This window comes from Salvelinus fontinalis, chromosome 40, assembly GCF_029448725.1.
Source record: "Salvelinus fontinalis isolate EN_2023a chromosome 40, ASM2944872v1, whole genome shotgun sequence".
In the NCBI taxonomy this organism is placed as follows: Eukaryota; Metazoa; Chordata; class Actinopteri; order Salmoniformes; family Salmonidae; genus Salvelinus; species Salvelinus fontinalis.
Genome location: NC_074704.1, coordinates 3,496,839 through 3,510,162, shown reverse-complemented (window position 1 = coordinate 3,510,162; position 13,324 = coordinate 3,496,839). Strand labels below are relative to the sequence as shown.

At 43.3% G+C, this 13,324-nt stretch overlaps 1 protein-coding gene across 3 annotated transcripts in view; it reads right to left on the bottom strand.

Annotated features, from left to right (window-relative positions):
• myh11a (myosin, heavy chain 11a, smooth muscle) overlaps window positions 1–8,623 on the bottom strand; it is a 40,100-nt gene extending 31,477 nt beyond the window's left edge. For all 3 annotated transcript variants that reach the window (XM_055907762.1, XM_055907764.1, XM_055907765.1), the window contains exons 1-3: window positions 8,516–8,623; window positions 3,009–3,413; window positions 2,326–2,482 (exon numbers count right to left, since the gene is read on the bottom strand). In XM_055907762.1, coding sequence (XP_055763737.1) covers window positions 2,326–2,482; window positions 3,009–3,353 — 502 coding nt within the window. In that variant the 5' untranslated portion in view covers window positions 3,354–3,413; window positions 8,516–8,623. The remainder of the gene's footprint in view (window positions 1–2,325; window positions 2,483–3,008; window positions 3,414–8,515) is intronic.
• Window positions 8,624–13,324: the final 4,701 nt, after the last annotated feature.

Genomic DNA, 13,324 nt, shown 5'->3' with positions numbered 1-13,324 from the left:
CACACACACAGGCTTAACCTGTGACTTACGAGTGTAAGAAAGTCCATCTCAGACCTAAATCCAAATGATACAAACATGGGGTTTCAAGTTTATGAAGTTGGACTGACTGATAAAAACAGAGGATAATCAAGTCAGTGTGTTTGCTCTCTTTGTAATGTACGACTAGAAATGTATCCAGCACTTAAACCGGGTACTACATAATAGGGAACTTGAGCTGGAGTAGGAGTGAGGTCATTGTGTTTCTGCTTGGCCAGCATCACAGGGCCTATTCTAACTTCTCTCATCATGCTGCAGCACTTTGAACAATGGAGAAGCTTGGTTCTTACATCATGTACAATGTGCTTCCAAGGTCATGTTCTGGGAGGACCCCATTGGTCAGAAAAGGGTCCAAATGAGGTCTAAAGGAGAGATGGTGATGTTTTTTCCCACGGAGGTGACTATCTGCTGTTTGACTGCAATGTTAGGTTCACTAATACTCTTTTTAGACTATCGTGCCAACCTGAACCATACTGTGCTGACTCAGATACATTTGTGTCACATTCTTTTCACAACTACCGTAGATGAGTCAGCAGGCCAGTGCGATACGTTTTGGCTCAGTGGTGTAAAACTGGTGAAGTGTAACCATGCTGAAGTAGTGACTTGGTAAGGAACGTGGTATGCCAACAAACTTAGCAGAAGAGCAACAGCCTTGTCTGCGTCTGCTTGGTGTGGTTATTGATTTGTTTGAGCGAGTCAGATCTAAGTTTTGTTGATGCCTGATAAGCGACACAGTGACTGGCTGTAAAAAAGACACAGTCGTAGAAATGTGATAAAACCACAAAGCCCTTGTGAGAACATGTTGTTGTATAGTGTCATTTATTTTCGCATAATTGACATGTACTGTCACAAAAGTGATGATTATTTAAATAAACTGTTAACATTTACTTACAGCTAAAATTTGACATAAAAAGGGGCTGATATCTACAATCTGATTAGAATTTACAATAACAAAGTATACAAGTGCATGAATCAAAGAGGTAAATACGGATATGTTTGTCTCTGGGACCTTTTGCTTTTGGGCCAAAATGAGTAATTTAAATGGACAGAAATATTGTCAGAAGTTAGCAACTTAAACTTCCATAGTTTATCTTTAATCCTAAAGCAACAGACAGAAAAGGCAAAATGGAGAGCATATTTTATTGAAGATTTGAACAGGAACTGTCTTTCGACTTCCTGTCCTCCATCTCTCTAAAGTCAGATGTCAGTAAGCTCCTCTGAAAATCCCCCAGAATTCTTATAAAATCCTTGGGGTCAACTAGGTCCACATGACCCCTGACACCACATAAAGCCTTGTGGGAAACGCTGAGTTGTCCACATCAGGATATTAGCCTCTTATCCTCTCTCAGTCTTAGCACTGTAGGGGCTAGCCAAGAGCCCTTTACTGGCATTTACTGTAAGCAGAGTTAGCCCATTGTCACCTCGTGTCCAGATTTCTCTTCGAATGAGCTACTAAAAGGATTTTTCTGCTTCTGTTCATTAACTTTCATTGAAGTAAGCTGTTTTCACATTGTTTTTATGCAGTTTCACAGCCCACATACTTCAGGAAGGGAGGTTTTTGACCATAGAGGGCATTGATAGAGCGTGTAAGGCTACAGTATATTTAAGCAATAAGGCACCTCGGGTGTTTGTGGTAAATGGCCCATGTGCATTATAAACTGGTTCGGTGGAGCCCTGAATGCTGATTGGCTCACAGTTGTGGTATATCAGACCGTATGCCACATGTATGACAAAACATTTATTTTTTACTGCTCTAATTATGTTGGTAACCAGTTTATAATAGCAATAAGGCACCTCAGGGTTTGTGATATATTGGCCATTTACCACCCCCCCTCGGGCCTTATTGCTTAATTATATCTCTGCAGTATTCTGCACTGCAGTTCAGCTGCTGCTGAGTTGATAAAAATATTGTACCTTTTGAAGAGTATTGAAGAGCTAGCTATCGTGGAGTTATTGAAAATGTTGTTTTGTTGACCTAAAGACAGCTGACACAAGACTGTTGCAATCACTGTTTTGTAGCAGCAGATATTATGCAAACCACTTTTGATTCCCCCAAGATAGTAGCTAGCTAGATAGGAAGAATAGCTGTGGTGAGATACCATGGCCCTCAAGCAGGGTTGGGATCAAATCAAATGTCATTCATTTCAGTCAATTCAGCAGGTAAACTGAAATTCCAAACATTTCATTTCAGTCAATTGATGGACTGAATTGAATAGACGCCAGCCCTGCCTTCCCAGACAAAGAAGCTACAGTAACAGCAAGAGGTGTAACTATGAACGATGAACCTACCTTGCATCATGTTTCTGTAGGCATTGTCAGTGATGGAGTAGATGTGAGGGGGAACTTCGTGGCGTTTCTTCCCTTTGTACATCTCAATGATTTTCTCAGAGTAGATGGGCAGCATCTTGTATGGGTTCACCACTACACAGAACAGGCCAGAGTATGTCTGCGGAGAGAAAACAAGGATGAGCAGGGTTATTATTAAGCAATAAGGCACCTCTGGGGTTTGTGGTATATGGCCAATATACCACGGCTGTCAGCCAATCAGCATTCAGGGCTCGAACCACCCTGTTGATTATTGATAATAAGCCAACATGGTTATTCTACACTTATTAAATTGCTGTGTTTGAAATTACCCTTGACTGTCATGTGTATCACAGTCCTTTTTGCTGGTAGCTAGGACCTCTTTCTAAGGTTGTGAAGACTGAGTATTATTGGGAGTATTTATGGGTCTGTGTGCTTCTACGACCATTTATTCTCATGTAGATGGGCCTATCCCACTGGCCACACACTGGTTGAATCAACGTTGTTTCCACGCCATTTCAAGGAAATTAAGTTGAACCAACGTGGAATGGACGTTGAATTGACGTCTGTCCCAGTGGGACAGAATTAATTTACCTCAGGTTGTGTAGAGTGTGTGCTGTACAAGTATGACTGTGTGTATCTGTGTGAAAGTAGAGAGTCCAACTCACATAGATGAGCCCGGAGAAGTACCTCTCCCGGATGTTGTGCAGCACCGACGCCTCGTTCAGGCAGGTGAGCTCGGCCATGTCCTCCACCTTACTGAACTTGGGAGGGTTCATCTTCTGGATATCATCCTTGTTCACCGTCACCTTCTTCCCGTTGTCGGCCAGCTCTACCAGGCACTCGTCCCCATGCTCCTCCTTGACGCTCGCCGCCTCGAAGCCATTCTTCTCCGAGGGGACCCACACCAGCTTCTTGGCTGACCAGTCGGCCTGGGCCATGGGACTGTTGATGAAGTCCTTGTCCAGGAAGAGGAACTTCTCGTCCTCAGTCATCTGTTTTTTATTAGCCATCTTGGTGGTCGGTGGAGGATCTTGGATCTTCTAAGATCTTCTGTCTTTTGGGGGGGCCAGCTGGAGATGAGGAAGAGAGAAGACATTTTAAAATGTTAAAAGACTGGCTTGGAATGACTTGGTTTGGTTTATGTGTTTATGGTTTGGCTAGTCATTGACTCAGAGAAGTGGGTTATGGGTCTGGGTCGTGCACGGCAACCACAGGTCAGGGGTCAAGTAGTTTGAGTCATTACAAAAATATCAAAAGAAGTGGTATAGCTCCATAAATTGCATGATTCTTTCTGTAAATACTTTCTCACACAGAAAACTGTTTTCAGTCCAGCACTTCAAAAACATACTCAAGGGGTTATTAACTAAATGGTGTATGAGTCAGACACTACATCTCCTCTCCTACCACTGTCAGCCATACGTCCACAGAAGGCATGGACACTCAAAGGGTTAATTACATTTCTTCATCCATCCAGAAATTCCCAGAATACAGTAATTCTCACAGACCCCCCCTCTTCGGGCTTAGCCTCCTACACAAGCCACAAGGGAGACTACAACCATTACAGTGCCTAGTTTAGATATGAAGATAGACTCTGGGAAATGAGTTCTAAGTAACTGTACCATATGCGATAAGGACTTAAATCGATCTTCTCAACTTGTGTACTGTAAGTACTATACACTTTTACAAGTGAGGGGTTTACCCATACCCTAATCAGAAAAAAAATGCTCCAACAACAATAAAGTCAATTTTTTTCTTTCCCTCTCTCTCCTGTGCAGCACCGTCCGCTACATTGCAGTCCCGTGCTGTGATGCCCATATATGGCCTGCTTCTCTGGAGCAGGCCTTTTGATGGACCTAAACAGCCAGGCAAGTTCAACTCCCAAACAAAGCCCTTATAGGGAAGAGTATGTCTACAGCTGGTCCACGCAATTTGGAGTTTACTCCAAAATGATAACACGGACGGAGAGGGAGAGCTCGTTTGGGGGGTTTTCATGGTTCATGCTTCATATGGTCCCGCCGCTGTGCTGTTCTCCTCTGTGGCTGTATAGTGTAGTGGGGTGGAGGGAGGGATGCTAGCTAGCTAGCTAGCTAGCTGCTGGGCTCTGAGTCATACCTGTAGGAAGTGGAGCCACGGCAGGTGCACAGTTCTATGGCAAACTCAGTGCTAGTATTTTATCATTCGGTGCTGTTATGAACACATTACTGGAATCTTGGTAATAACTTGCTGTGTTTAACACCCAAATAGAAACACCAACGGGTCAGTGGAGGCTGCTGAGGGGAGGACGGCTCATAATAACGGCTGGAATGAAATCAATGGAATGGTATCAAACATGTGATTTCCATGTGGTTGATACCATTGTATGGACTCCATTCCGGGCATTACTATGAGCCGTCCTCCCCTCAGCAGCCTCCACTGCAATGGATCCAGTTTATAGTACTAGGGTCTAAATGGTTCTGACACACATTATCTTTTAAATTCCAGTCAGACCATGCAGACATAATGAATGATAAATGTTGACCTTTGTGCTGGTAAGGCAAACTACTCTTGCTTGATAAGATTCAGACTATAATCCATTGCACTACATCATGGAGTCCCTGCACCCATCATTCCTATCCAGCCCTGTCACAGTTACAGACTGGCATGCTCTTTCTAGGACTAGAAATGGGAACTATGCGAACAAGTCACAAGTCCTCATGGGAAAGATTGTCACTGCGTCCCCTGGGACCAGCCAGAGCCAAACTACCCACAAAAGTATAAATATACACTTAGCCAGAGTGAAACACTATTTTGTAGGAAAAAGGACATTGTCCTCTATCCTGTTCCTTATTTGCAATGGTTGTCGAGCACAGCACAGAATAAACTGGGGCCGTACTAGTACGCAACACCATGCAGCACAGTAGTCCAAGGTTGTGTATGAAGAGGAGACATTACAGCTGATTCGGTATGAACTATTTCCTTTACTGACTGAGGATAAGTGAACTTTTCCTGACACTCCCCTCCAGTACTGTTACTGTAGATGCAGCAAGACAAGTGTCATCACTCCCTTGAACTTTTCTGCAACTCTCAAACAATTTAGACCTCTCTCTCTACTATTTTTATATCCATCTTTCTCTCTTATCCCTAATCCTTAACATTTCAGCACCTTCCTTCCCTTCTTGTCGTGTCAACGCATGGTCAGTGGTTCCTCACCCCCTTCTCTCCCCCCTCTCCCTGTCTCGCTCTTCATCTTGTTGTGTCAATGCGTGTTCACCTTTGTTCTCAGCCAGCGTACACTGACGACAGCTGTCTGAGTAGGGGGTTGACAGGGTGGCAGTTTGCTGATAGGAAGCAGTCCAGCCTGGGTAGAGACTGTAAGACCATACTTGAAGAGCATGATAGGGAGAGAAAATGAGGAGGGAGGATGAGGTGGAGGAGGAGAGGAGTCTCAGAAGATTCTGTTGGTCAATACTGTCAGGAGAATGAGGGGCAGAGGAAAAGAGGGTAGAGAAGAGAGGCGCGGGAGGAGAGGAGAAGAGGAGGAAGGGGAGGGTACAGTAAAATTATGGTGAAATTCTCAGAAGCAAAGTTGGTCTTTCCAGGGAGCAAAGCCAGAAGATAAGAAGGAATCCCTTCATGTATCATCAGATAAGAACTCATTGATTGTCGTATCTAATCCTGGTATCTAGTACACTACAGCAATGTACAGAAAATACCTGAATGATTGATTGAGTCCCTGATACTGCTGATCTTTAACCAGACGAGGCAAATGTCCAACTCATCACAGAATAGTATGATAGAGATTGAGTAGGAACCATCTTAATTAAAGAGTGGAACCTCCTGTGGTCTTGCACGCACACCCACTGACCCGCTAAGTTCCAAATAAACCACTGTTTAAATTATTCTTGTATGAATGGGCTGGTTGCCTAGGAGACCACTTGACCTTTCTATTTGTAGGGGCTGAATGGTGACCCCTGGTCCTGTGAAAGGCTTTACCCTCTCCCTCATCATTCCATCCCTTCCCTGATTCCTGGCTTCATTGCAAAAACGAATTTCCTAATAGTTACTGTACTGTTACTAAAAACTGTATCATCAAGCCTTGACGACTCAAATGGATTGCACTCAGCTATGCCAGGATAAGAGTTAAGCCTAATAACGGTAATTCTCCCAAACTGTCACAGTATCTAACAGTATCTATCTACTCTGGTATATCGGCTGGTATACTGTATCAACTTACACTAAAGCCCTGATTTTCTTGCCTGATGACTCAAACTCTGCTCTGCTCTATGTTCACTACATACTTCAGTCTGAGACGCCATCATTGAAGTCGTTTGTGGTGATGTCAAAGTGAGGTGTGTTGGACAAAACAAAGTCATCAGCAATAGGATAATGTCTAACCAATTAGAGTATCAAAGTCAATTAAAAAATGTCTAAAAGCAGTCGGGTTTCTGGGACCAATCAGAACAGTTAGAATGTGTTTGCATTCTGGAAATCGCCAGGGAAGTACTCAGATCCAGACTCATTGTGGAGAAGAAACGTAGCGTTTGGCAGGAGCAAGGAGTTTGGGTAGCCAGGCAACTGATTTGCTGTGCTCCAAGTCCTGATGAACTGCAATAGGCCCATGTGTAAATACACACAGTTATCCTAGTGGGCGAAAACCGGGTGTAATGATACCGGAATCAAATAGATTTGCATGCTGAGGTATGTGATGATGAATAAACACTTCAATCCAGTACATCCAAATAAAAATGTAAAAGCCTGGTCCTGTAACAATGAAGAAGAATGAAGCCTATGAACTCACAGTTGTGTGAGGTCATTTAAACACAATTAAGGTTCATGTTGTAACTACCTGCCCAGAGATAGTCAGAGTACGATGCATTTCAGTCTTGGGTCCTACTGCTATTGTGTCTCACGCGTTGCTTACTCCAAACATCTCTTTTCTTATTAGGCAGTTTGGCTGTTCTCCACCTCTAAAAGTATCTGCCTCTATTTTCTCCTGGTAGACCTTCTGACCATGTTGTTTTCACTTGTGCCTTAGAACAGTGCTTTATTTCACCCAAAAACTTGGATGAAAGTCAGTTGAAAACATCATTTAGATGATGCTGCAGGCTCTCTGTGGTGGACCGACAAAGACCGTCAAAATTAAACTCCAAAGTCAACCAGACAAGATAGCTGAGAGGTAACAAAGTCCTCCGACTGAGATAGAAAACCACATGCTTGCTTTACTCAAACTCCCATGCAGCATAATCATATGATAACCACTTTTCCTGTCAGCAAGCTACTAGGTTGTGTTTCAACATCAGGTCAGCCAGCAGCTACTATGATGACGACCCCACTGTCTTTCTGCTCACTCACAGACATTTTCCAGTTTGATGCTGGTTTGTGTCACTGCAAACTGGAGAGGATACGACTCTCACAAGTGACAAGTCTACCATGAGCCGCCACACCACAAAGTTCGGCATCAAGACAGACAGCTTTAAAACTACCATATTAGGAGAACAGGAAACACCCTGGTTAGCATTCAGCCTGTTTGTTCTTTCAGATTTAAAGTCAACTTCCCCTTACCTCCTATAACATTACTGGTGTAAATAATTCAGTAAATCTGTTATTCCAAGCTGTTACAGTATAAATAACATGGCTACTGTATAGATAGCATTACTGGTCAGTGTATAGAAAACATGGTAAAGAAAGGCATTGTTAGGCAATGTTGTGCAGCACTGATAAAAGGGAAGAATTCGCTGATAAAGATGGCCAACATAAAAAGGTCACAGACTCTTTAACCACATCATCGTATGACTGCGTCAGACAGATGTCAGCACAGCAGTTACGTTGTATAGGCTACCACCGACAGCCATTTCTTCTGGGGTGATTTGGCTTGTTCTGCATTTACATTAGAGTCATGCAAAAACAGCTGTGTAAAGCATGCAATTGATCAACAGTGACAATTGACAATTGATATCCGATATCATTTTCTGGTCATTTTGCTCAGTAATACATGCAGTGTGTGAAACCTAAACACATGAAGGAATTACAATATAGCCTACATATGATAAACAAAAATGTCAGTTTCAAGAGCCACAATCAATGTCGCTAAGCGTGCGTAATAAAAGTGCGCGCAAAACAACAAGTGCACTCTCACTCTCTCCAACTTGTATCAAAGTAAAACAATGGCCTTGCATAAAAATAAATGACTTACAAATTTGATGAATTCGAATCAGCAGGGGGGATTTGGAAAGTTATGGTTTGGAGCGTCCTGTGGTTGACAGGGTAGCCTACTCCAAAGACGAACAGTCCAAATTACCCTGGTATAATACCTCCCTTTACCATTTAAACCCGGTGGGTGGAGTCGCACGCGCAGACCCTCCTCTCTCTGATCTGACAGCAGAGAAGCATCAAATTCTACCGCAGAGCGCGAAAGTACTGTCCAAGACGGTACTGTTTGAAGACTCCGTGGTACTGTAGTGTACACAGCGTGCTTGACGCTGAAAAGCAGAAGGAATTGCAATTTGGCTGCGCGCACATGCGTTTTTTAATTTGACGCGGACACACTTTATAGTAATCTGGTATGCATAGTATACTTTAGTATCTCTTCATATTCATTTTCTTTCAGTGAGCATAATGGCAAACGTTATGGGGTGTGTGTACAGTGGATATGTATAGCCTACTTGTATGTGCAATTAAATGAATAGTAATCATTTAATATTATACCTTCATAGAAACTGTTGAATATGTGGGTGATGAGTCATCCAAGGACTATATGACCCTCCTATGGACCTAATGTGGGAATATGGCCCGAGGAGCTCAACAACATCTATAGTAAACAGTGGTTATAAGGATCATGTTTAGGACTGACACTGTCACTGTCTCTTTCCAAATGGCACACTTCCATCAACAGCCCTAGGCACACATCATATCACGCAGAACCTTCGGAAATTATATCAATTTAACTCAAACTTGGCTCCCCTTTTCACTATTTTGAACTCTAAATCATGGGAATCTCAGTATATCCCATGGATATATATACAGTCTGTGTCTCTACAGTCTGTCTGTTCACTTGATGGTACTTAGGCCTGTCAAAATAAATAATATGGGCAATTCATCTCCATTGACTGATGTCCATGACACTTCTGATGTTTAATGGCACTTCATCCCAGAGGTTCTGTGGTCCAGCCCCATTGACATACAGTACTATTGTATATACAAGGGTCCATTCCCACTCCCAACAAGGCAGCCCAGCTGTTACCAGAGGAGAAAATCCGTCTTGATGGACTTTAGAGGAGGGGAAGAGAGAGAGAGATTCCCCTTGATACACACTACTGGAGGACAAGGGAGGAAGGGGATGCGTCCCACGTGTTTGTGTGTCCCCATATTGTTACACACATCACATTCCCCTCTTCTCCCTCTTTCCAGCTCCTCTATCTCTAGTCCAATGGAACGTCCTATATAAGGACACCTCCTGATTGGCTCAATAAATCACCTTGCTTTGTGATGCCATGACTGGGCCTCTCTCCGGTGCCAAACAGCACATCGCCATTGGTATGTGTGCAAAATGACGATGACAGTTCAAGGGACCAAGATGGAGGGGGATGACTAGGGGTTGGAAACCTGCTGGCTGGGTCTCTGGTCAACATCAAGATCAGGGAGGATGGTGTGTAGTAAGGAAGGAGAAAGGAGAGAGAGAAAGAGAGAAAGAGAGAAATGCAGAGACGCAACGCACTGTGCCATATAAGGACTGTGGGGTCTGGATGGAATCTGGGCAGCTTAAAAGTCTAGTGCAGGTGGCCTGGGCCCCAGTGACTAAATATGGTCCAGCAGCAATGGTATTGTTCAAACAAGTAGGGGTGCTTCTATGGGGATAACTCTGCACTATTTACTTGTAGCATCTCCCTCTGATGACATCTCAGTGTTTTTTATCATAACATAAATCATTAGATAATACATCAGTCTTTGCTATGAGAGTTTTGGTGATCAGTATTGGTTATTATCAATATAAATTCATATGATGTTAATGACATCACCTCGACAGATTAGCATACAATTTGTGTGTTGAAAGGGATAGTTAACTTTTGTGAAATGTCATCTTATTCCTAGGGTGTTGATTCCGTGAAGTTATATTTCATGATGTACTTGCGCTGACTGTTTTCAAAGCGCCAGTTCTCCGGCACACACCACAGTTAGGAGTTATTTAGTCTGTATAGACTTTCCACTCCCTGAGCCCTGCTCATCCCTCCACCTCTCACTGCGCTTTGTTTGTTTCTTGGTTTATTCATTGCTCTTTAATGACAGTGTAACAGACTGTATCTCAGGCAGTAGACATTATGTATGAGCCAAGAAAAGTGTGAGAGGCGGGGGAAGAGATGAAGGACGGACTAGGTGGAAAACCCTGACGGGATCAGTGCAGAAGTCAGGACGAGGCAGCAATCCAGGCACAGCCTGTAGCCGAGAAAGAAGCCCTTCTGATAGGTCTGAGCCAAGACATACTCCCCTCCTCTGGTTCTCCAAGATGCCTGCCTCATTCAGCCTCAACTCATCTCTGACAGAAAGTGTCTGACTGGGGGTATGCGGAGGAGGTGGTGATGAGGGTGGGTGTCCACATTTCTGACTGGAAGAAGGTTACTTTCAGTAGAAGAGGAAATGGACGCCATTCCAGACAAGGGTATTGTTGTTGTTGATGATCATGTTGTTGATTACAAGGATGTAAAGAGAGATGGTTTTGCCATGCACAAGTACAGTACTTGGTGATTACATGGGCCTGATCCATAAGTGCCTATCAATCTCGCTGGCTTTGTCCCTCACCTCCAAAAACGGCATAAAAAGGTCATGATTTAGTGACACGAGTATTAGTCCATAACCAAATTCTCCTTATACAGCACAATCGATATGGGATCCGAAAACTATCCAAGACAAATACATATTTTCGGAGTTCTTTAAATCATTTACCATACATACACTTTATGTCCCCCGCGGCCCCCCTGACTACCATTTGTAGCCATAGATGGACAAACAGTTGACAGAGCCATATGTTTGTAGATACATTTGTCCCCATAGAAATGTAATTGCGTTCTAATTTAAGCTCAGAACAAACAACGCTGCTCTCTGGTGCAGTGAAGCAGCACTGTCCTCAATCGTATTTAAACAGATGTTACACACACTTCCAATGTATAATATAAATGGTGGAACAATGCTACCTATTTTCAGGCAATCTGCCCAGTGAATAACAACAGTCATAGTTCTATTTCCTCTGCATATATAGCTCTGTATCTGTCTGAGAAAAGATTTGGACTGCCTGAGCAGAGGTGCAACCTAGGCAAGGCTAGGGAGATCCGCAGATAGAGCTGTAGTTCTACGAATTAGCTAAAGAGTTCTAGGAATAGTGCATGGCATCACTCCCAGGGATGCCAAAAGCAGGTTGCTTCTGTAAAGCATCTTTGCTGTCTTCATTGTCGCCATTGATACTGTGTCTACAGAAGCAGCAAAAACAACATCTCCATGAATTAACACTCAGTAAACAAACAGGTACAGGAACACCTGTTCATCTTATAGAATATGGTTAGCCATCATATTCATAACTAGTTTCTCTTTAGATGACTTGCCGATGCAATGGCAGGCTATATCTGACTGAGGAAACAGGAGGCAAGGTAAAGAAAAATGTCTGACTCTGGGTATAGACTTGCGTTTCCAGGGCTCAGAGCGATGTCATTCTCAGAGTGAGATAAGAATGTTGTGTTCCCTTTTATGGCGAAAGAGGAAATGAGGATGGGGGAGACGGGTGAGAGAGGGAAGAGAGAGGCCCGGCCCACGGCAGCAGCAGGCAGATGTTTGTGTGACCAGCGCGGAGCCTAGGCCACACAGGGACGTCACTAGAGCTCTCCAGCTACGGTTCTGAGCTGCCCCACACAACACGAGGAGGAGGGAGGGATGAGAGGGAGAGGGGGGTGAGATAGAGAACAAGGAGAGAGAAAAAGAGAGGGAAGAGGGACCGGGGAGAGGGAAGGAGGAGGACATTTCTCACTTCATAATCAGTTTAGGTCAGGGATCATCAACTAGATTCAGCTGCTGGCCCATTTTTTATTGAGCGGATGGTCAGGGGGCCCGGAACATAATTACAAATAATAGACTGCAAATTGACCGCAAGAAGCCCAAACATATATAATATTTGACTAAAACAAAACCATTTCAAACATTACTTATATTTGAACACGATCACATATACTGAGTGTAAAAAACATTAGGAACACCTGCTCTTTCCATGACATAGACTGACCAGGTGAATCCAGGTGAAAGCTAAGATCCCTTAATGATGTCACTTGAATCCACTTTAAGCAGTGTAGATGAAGGGGAGGAGACCGGTTAAAGAAGGATTTAAGCCTGGAGACAATTGAGACATCGATGGTGAATGGACAAGACAAAATATTTAAGTGCCTTTGAACAGGTTATGGTAGTAGGTGCCAGGCGCACTGGTTTGTGTCAAGAACTGCAACACTGCTGGGTTTTTCATGCTCAACAGTTTCCGTGTTTTTAAAGAATGGTCCATCACCCAAAGGACATCCAGCCAACTTGACACAACTGTGGGAAGCATTGGAGTCAACATGGGCCAGCATCCCTGTGGAATGCTTTCGACACCTTGTAGAGTCCATGCCCCAATGAATTGAGAATGTTCTGAGGGCAAAAGGGGGCCTGCAATTCAATATTAGGAAGGTGTTCTTAATGTTTTGTGCACTCAGTGTATCTATTATGCGTGAGAATACTTTGGAACAGTTTTCCAAAATTAAAGTCACTTGGAGCTGATTTGCTGGTGTTTTTACAGTCTTGGGTGGCCATAGATACACTGCCAGTTGAGGAATCCTGGTTTAGGTAAATATAGGGATTAGTAGAAATATTATTGTTTTTCATTCAACTGATATGTCTCCGAAATAATTTAGTTGAGAGGGAGAAGTGGACGTTTCCCATTTTATAATTTAGATAAACAGATGGATTAGTGAGCATTTCATAAATTGATATAAAG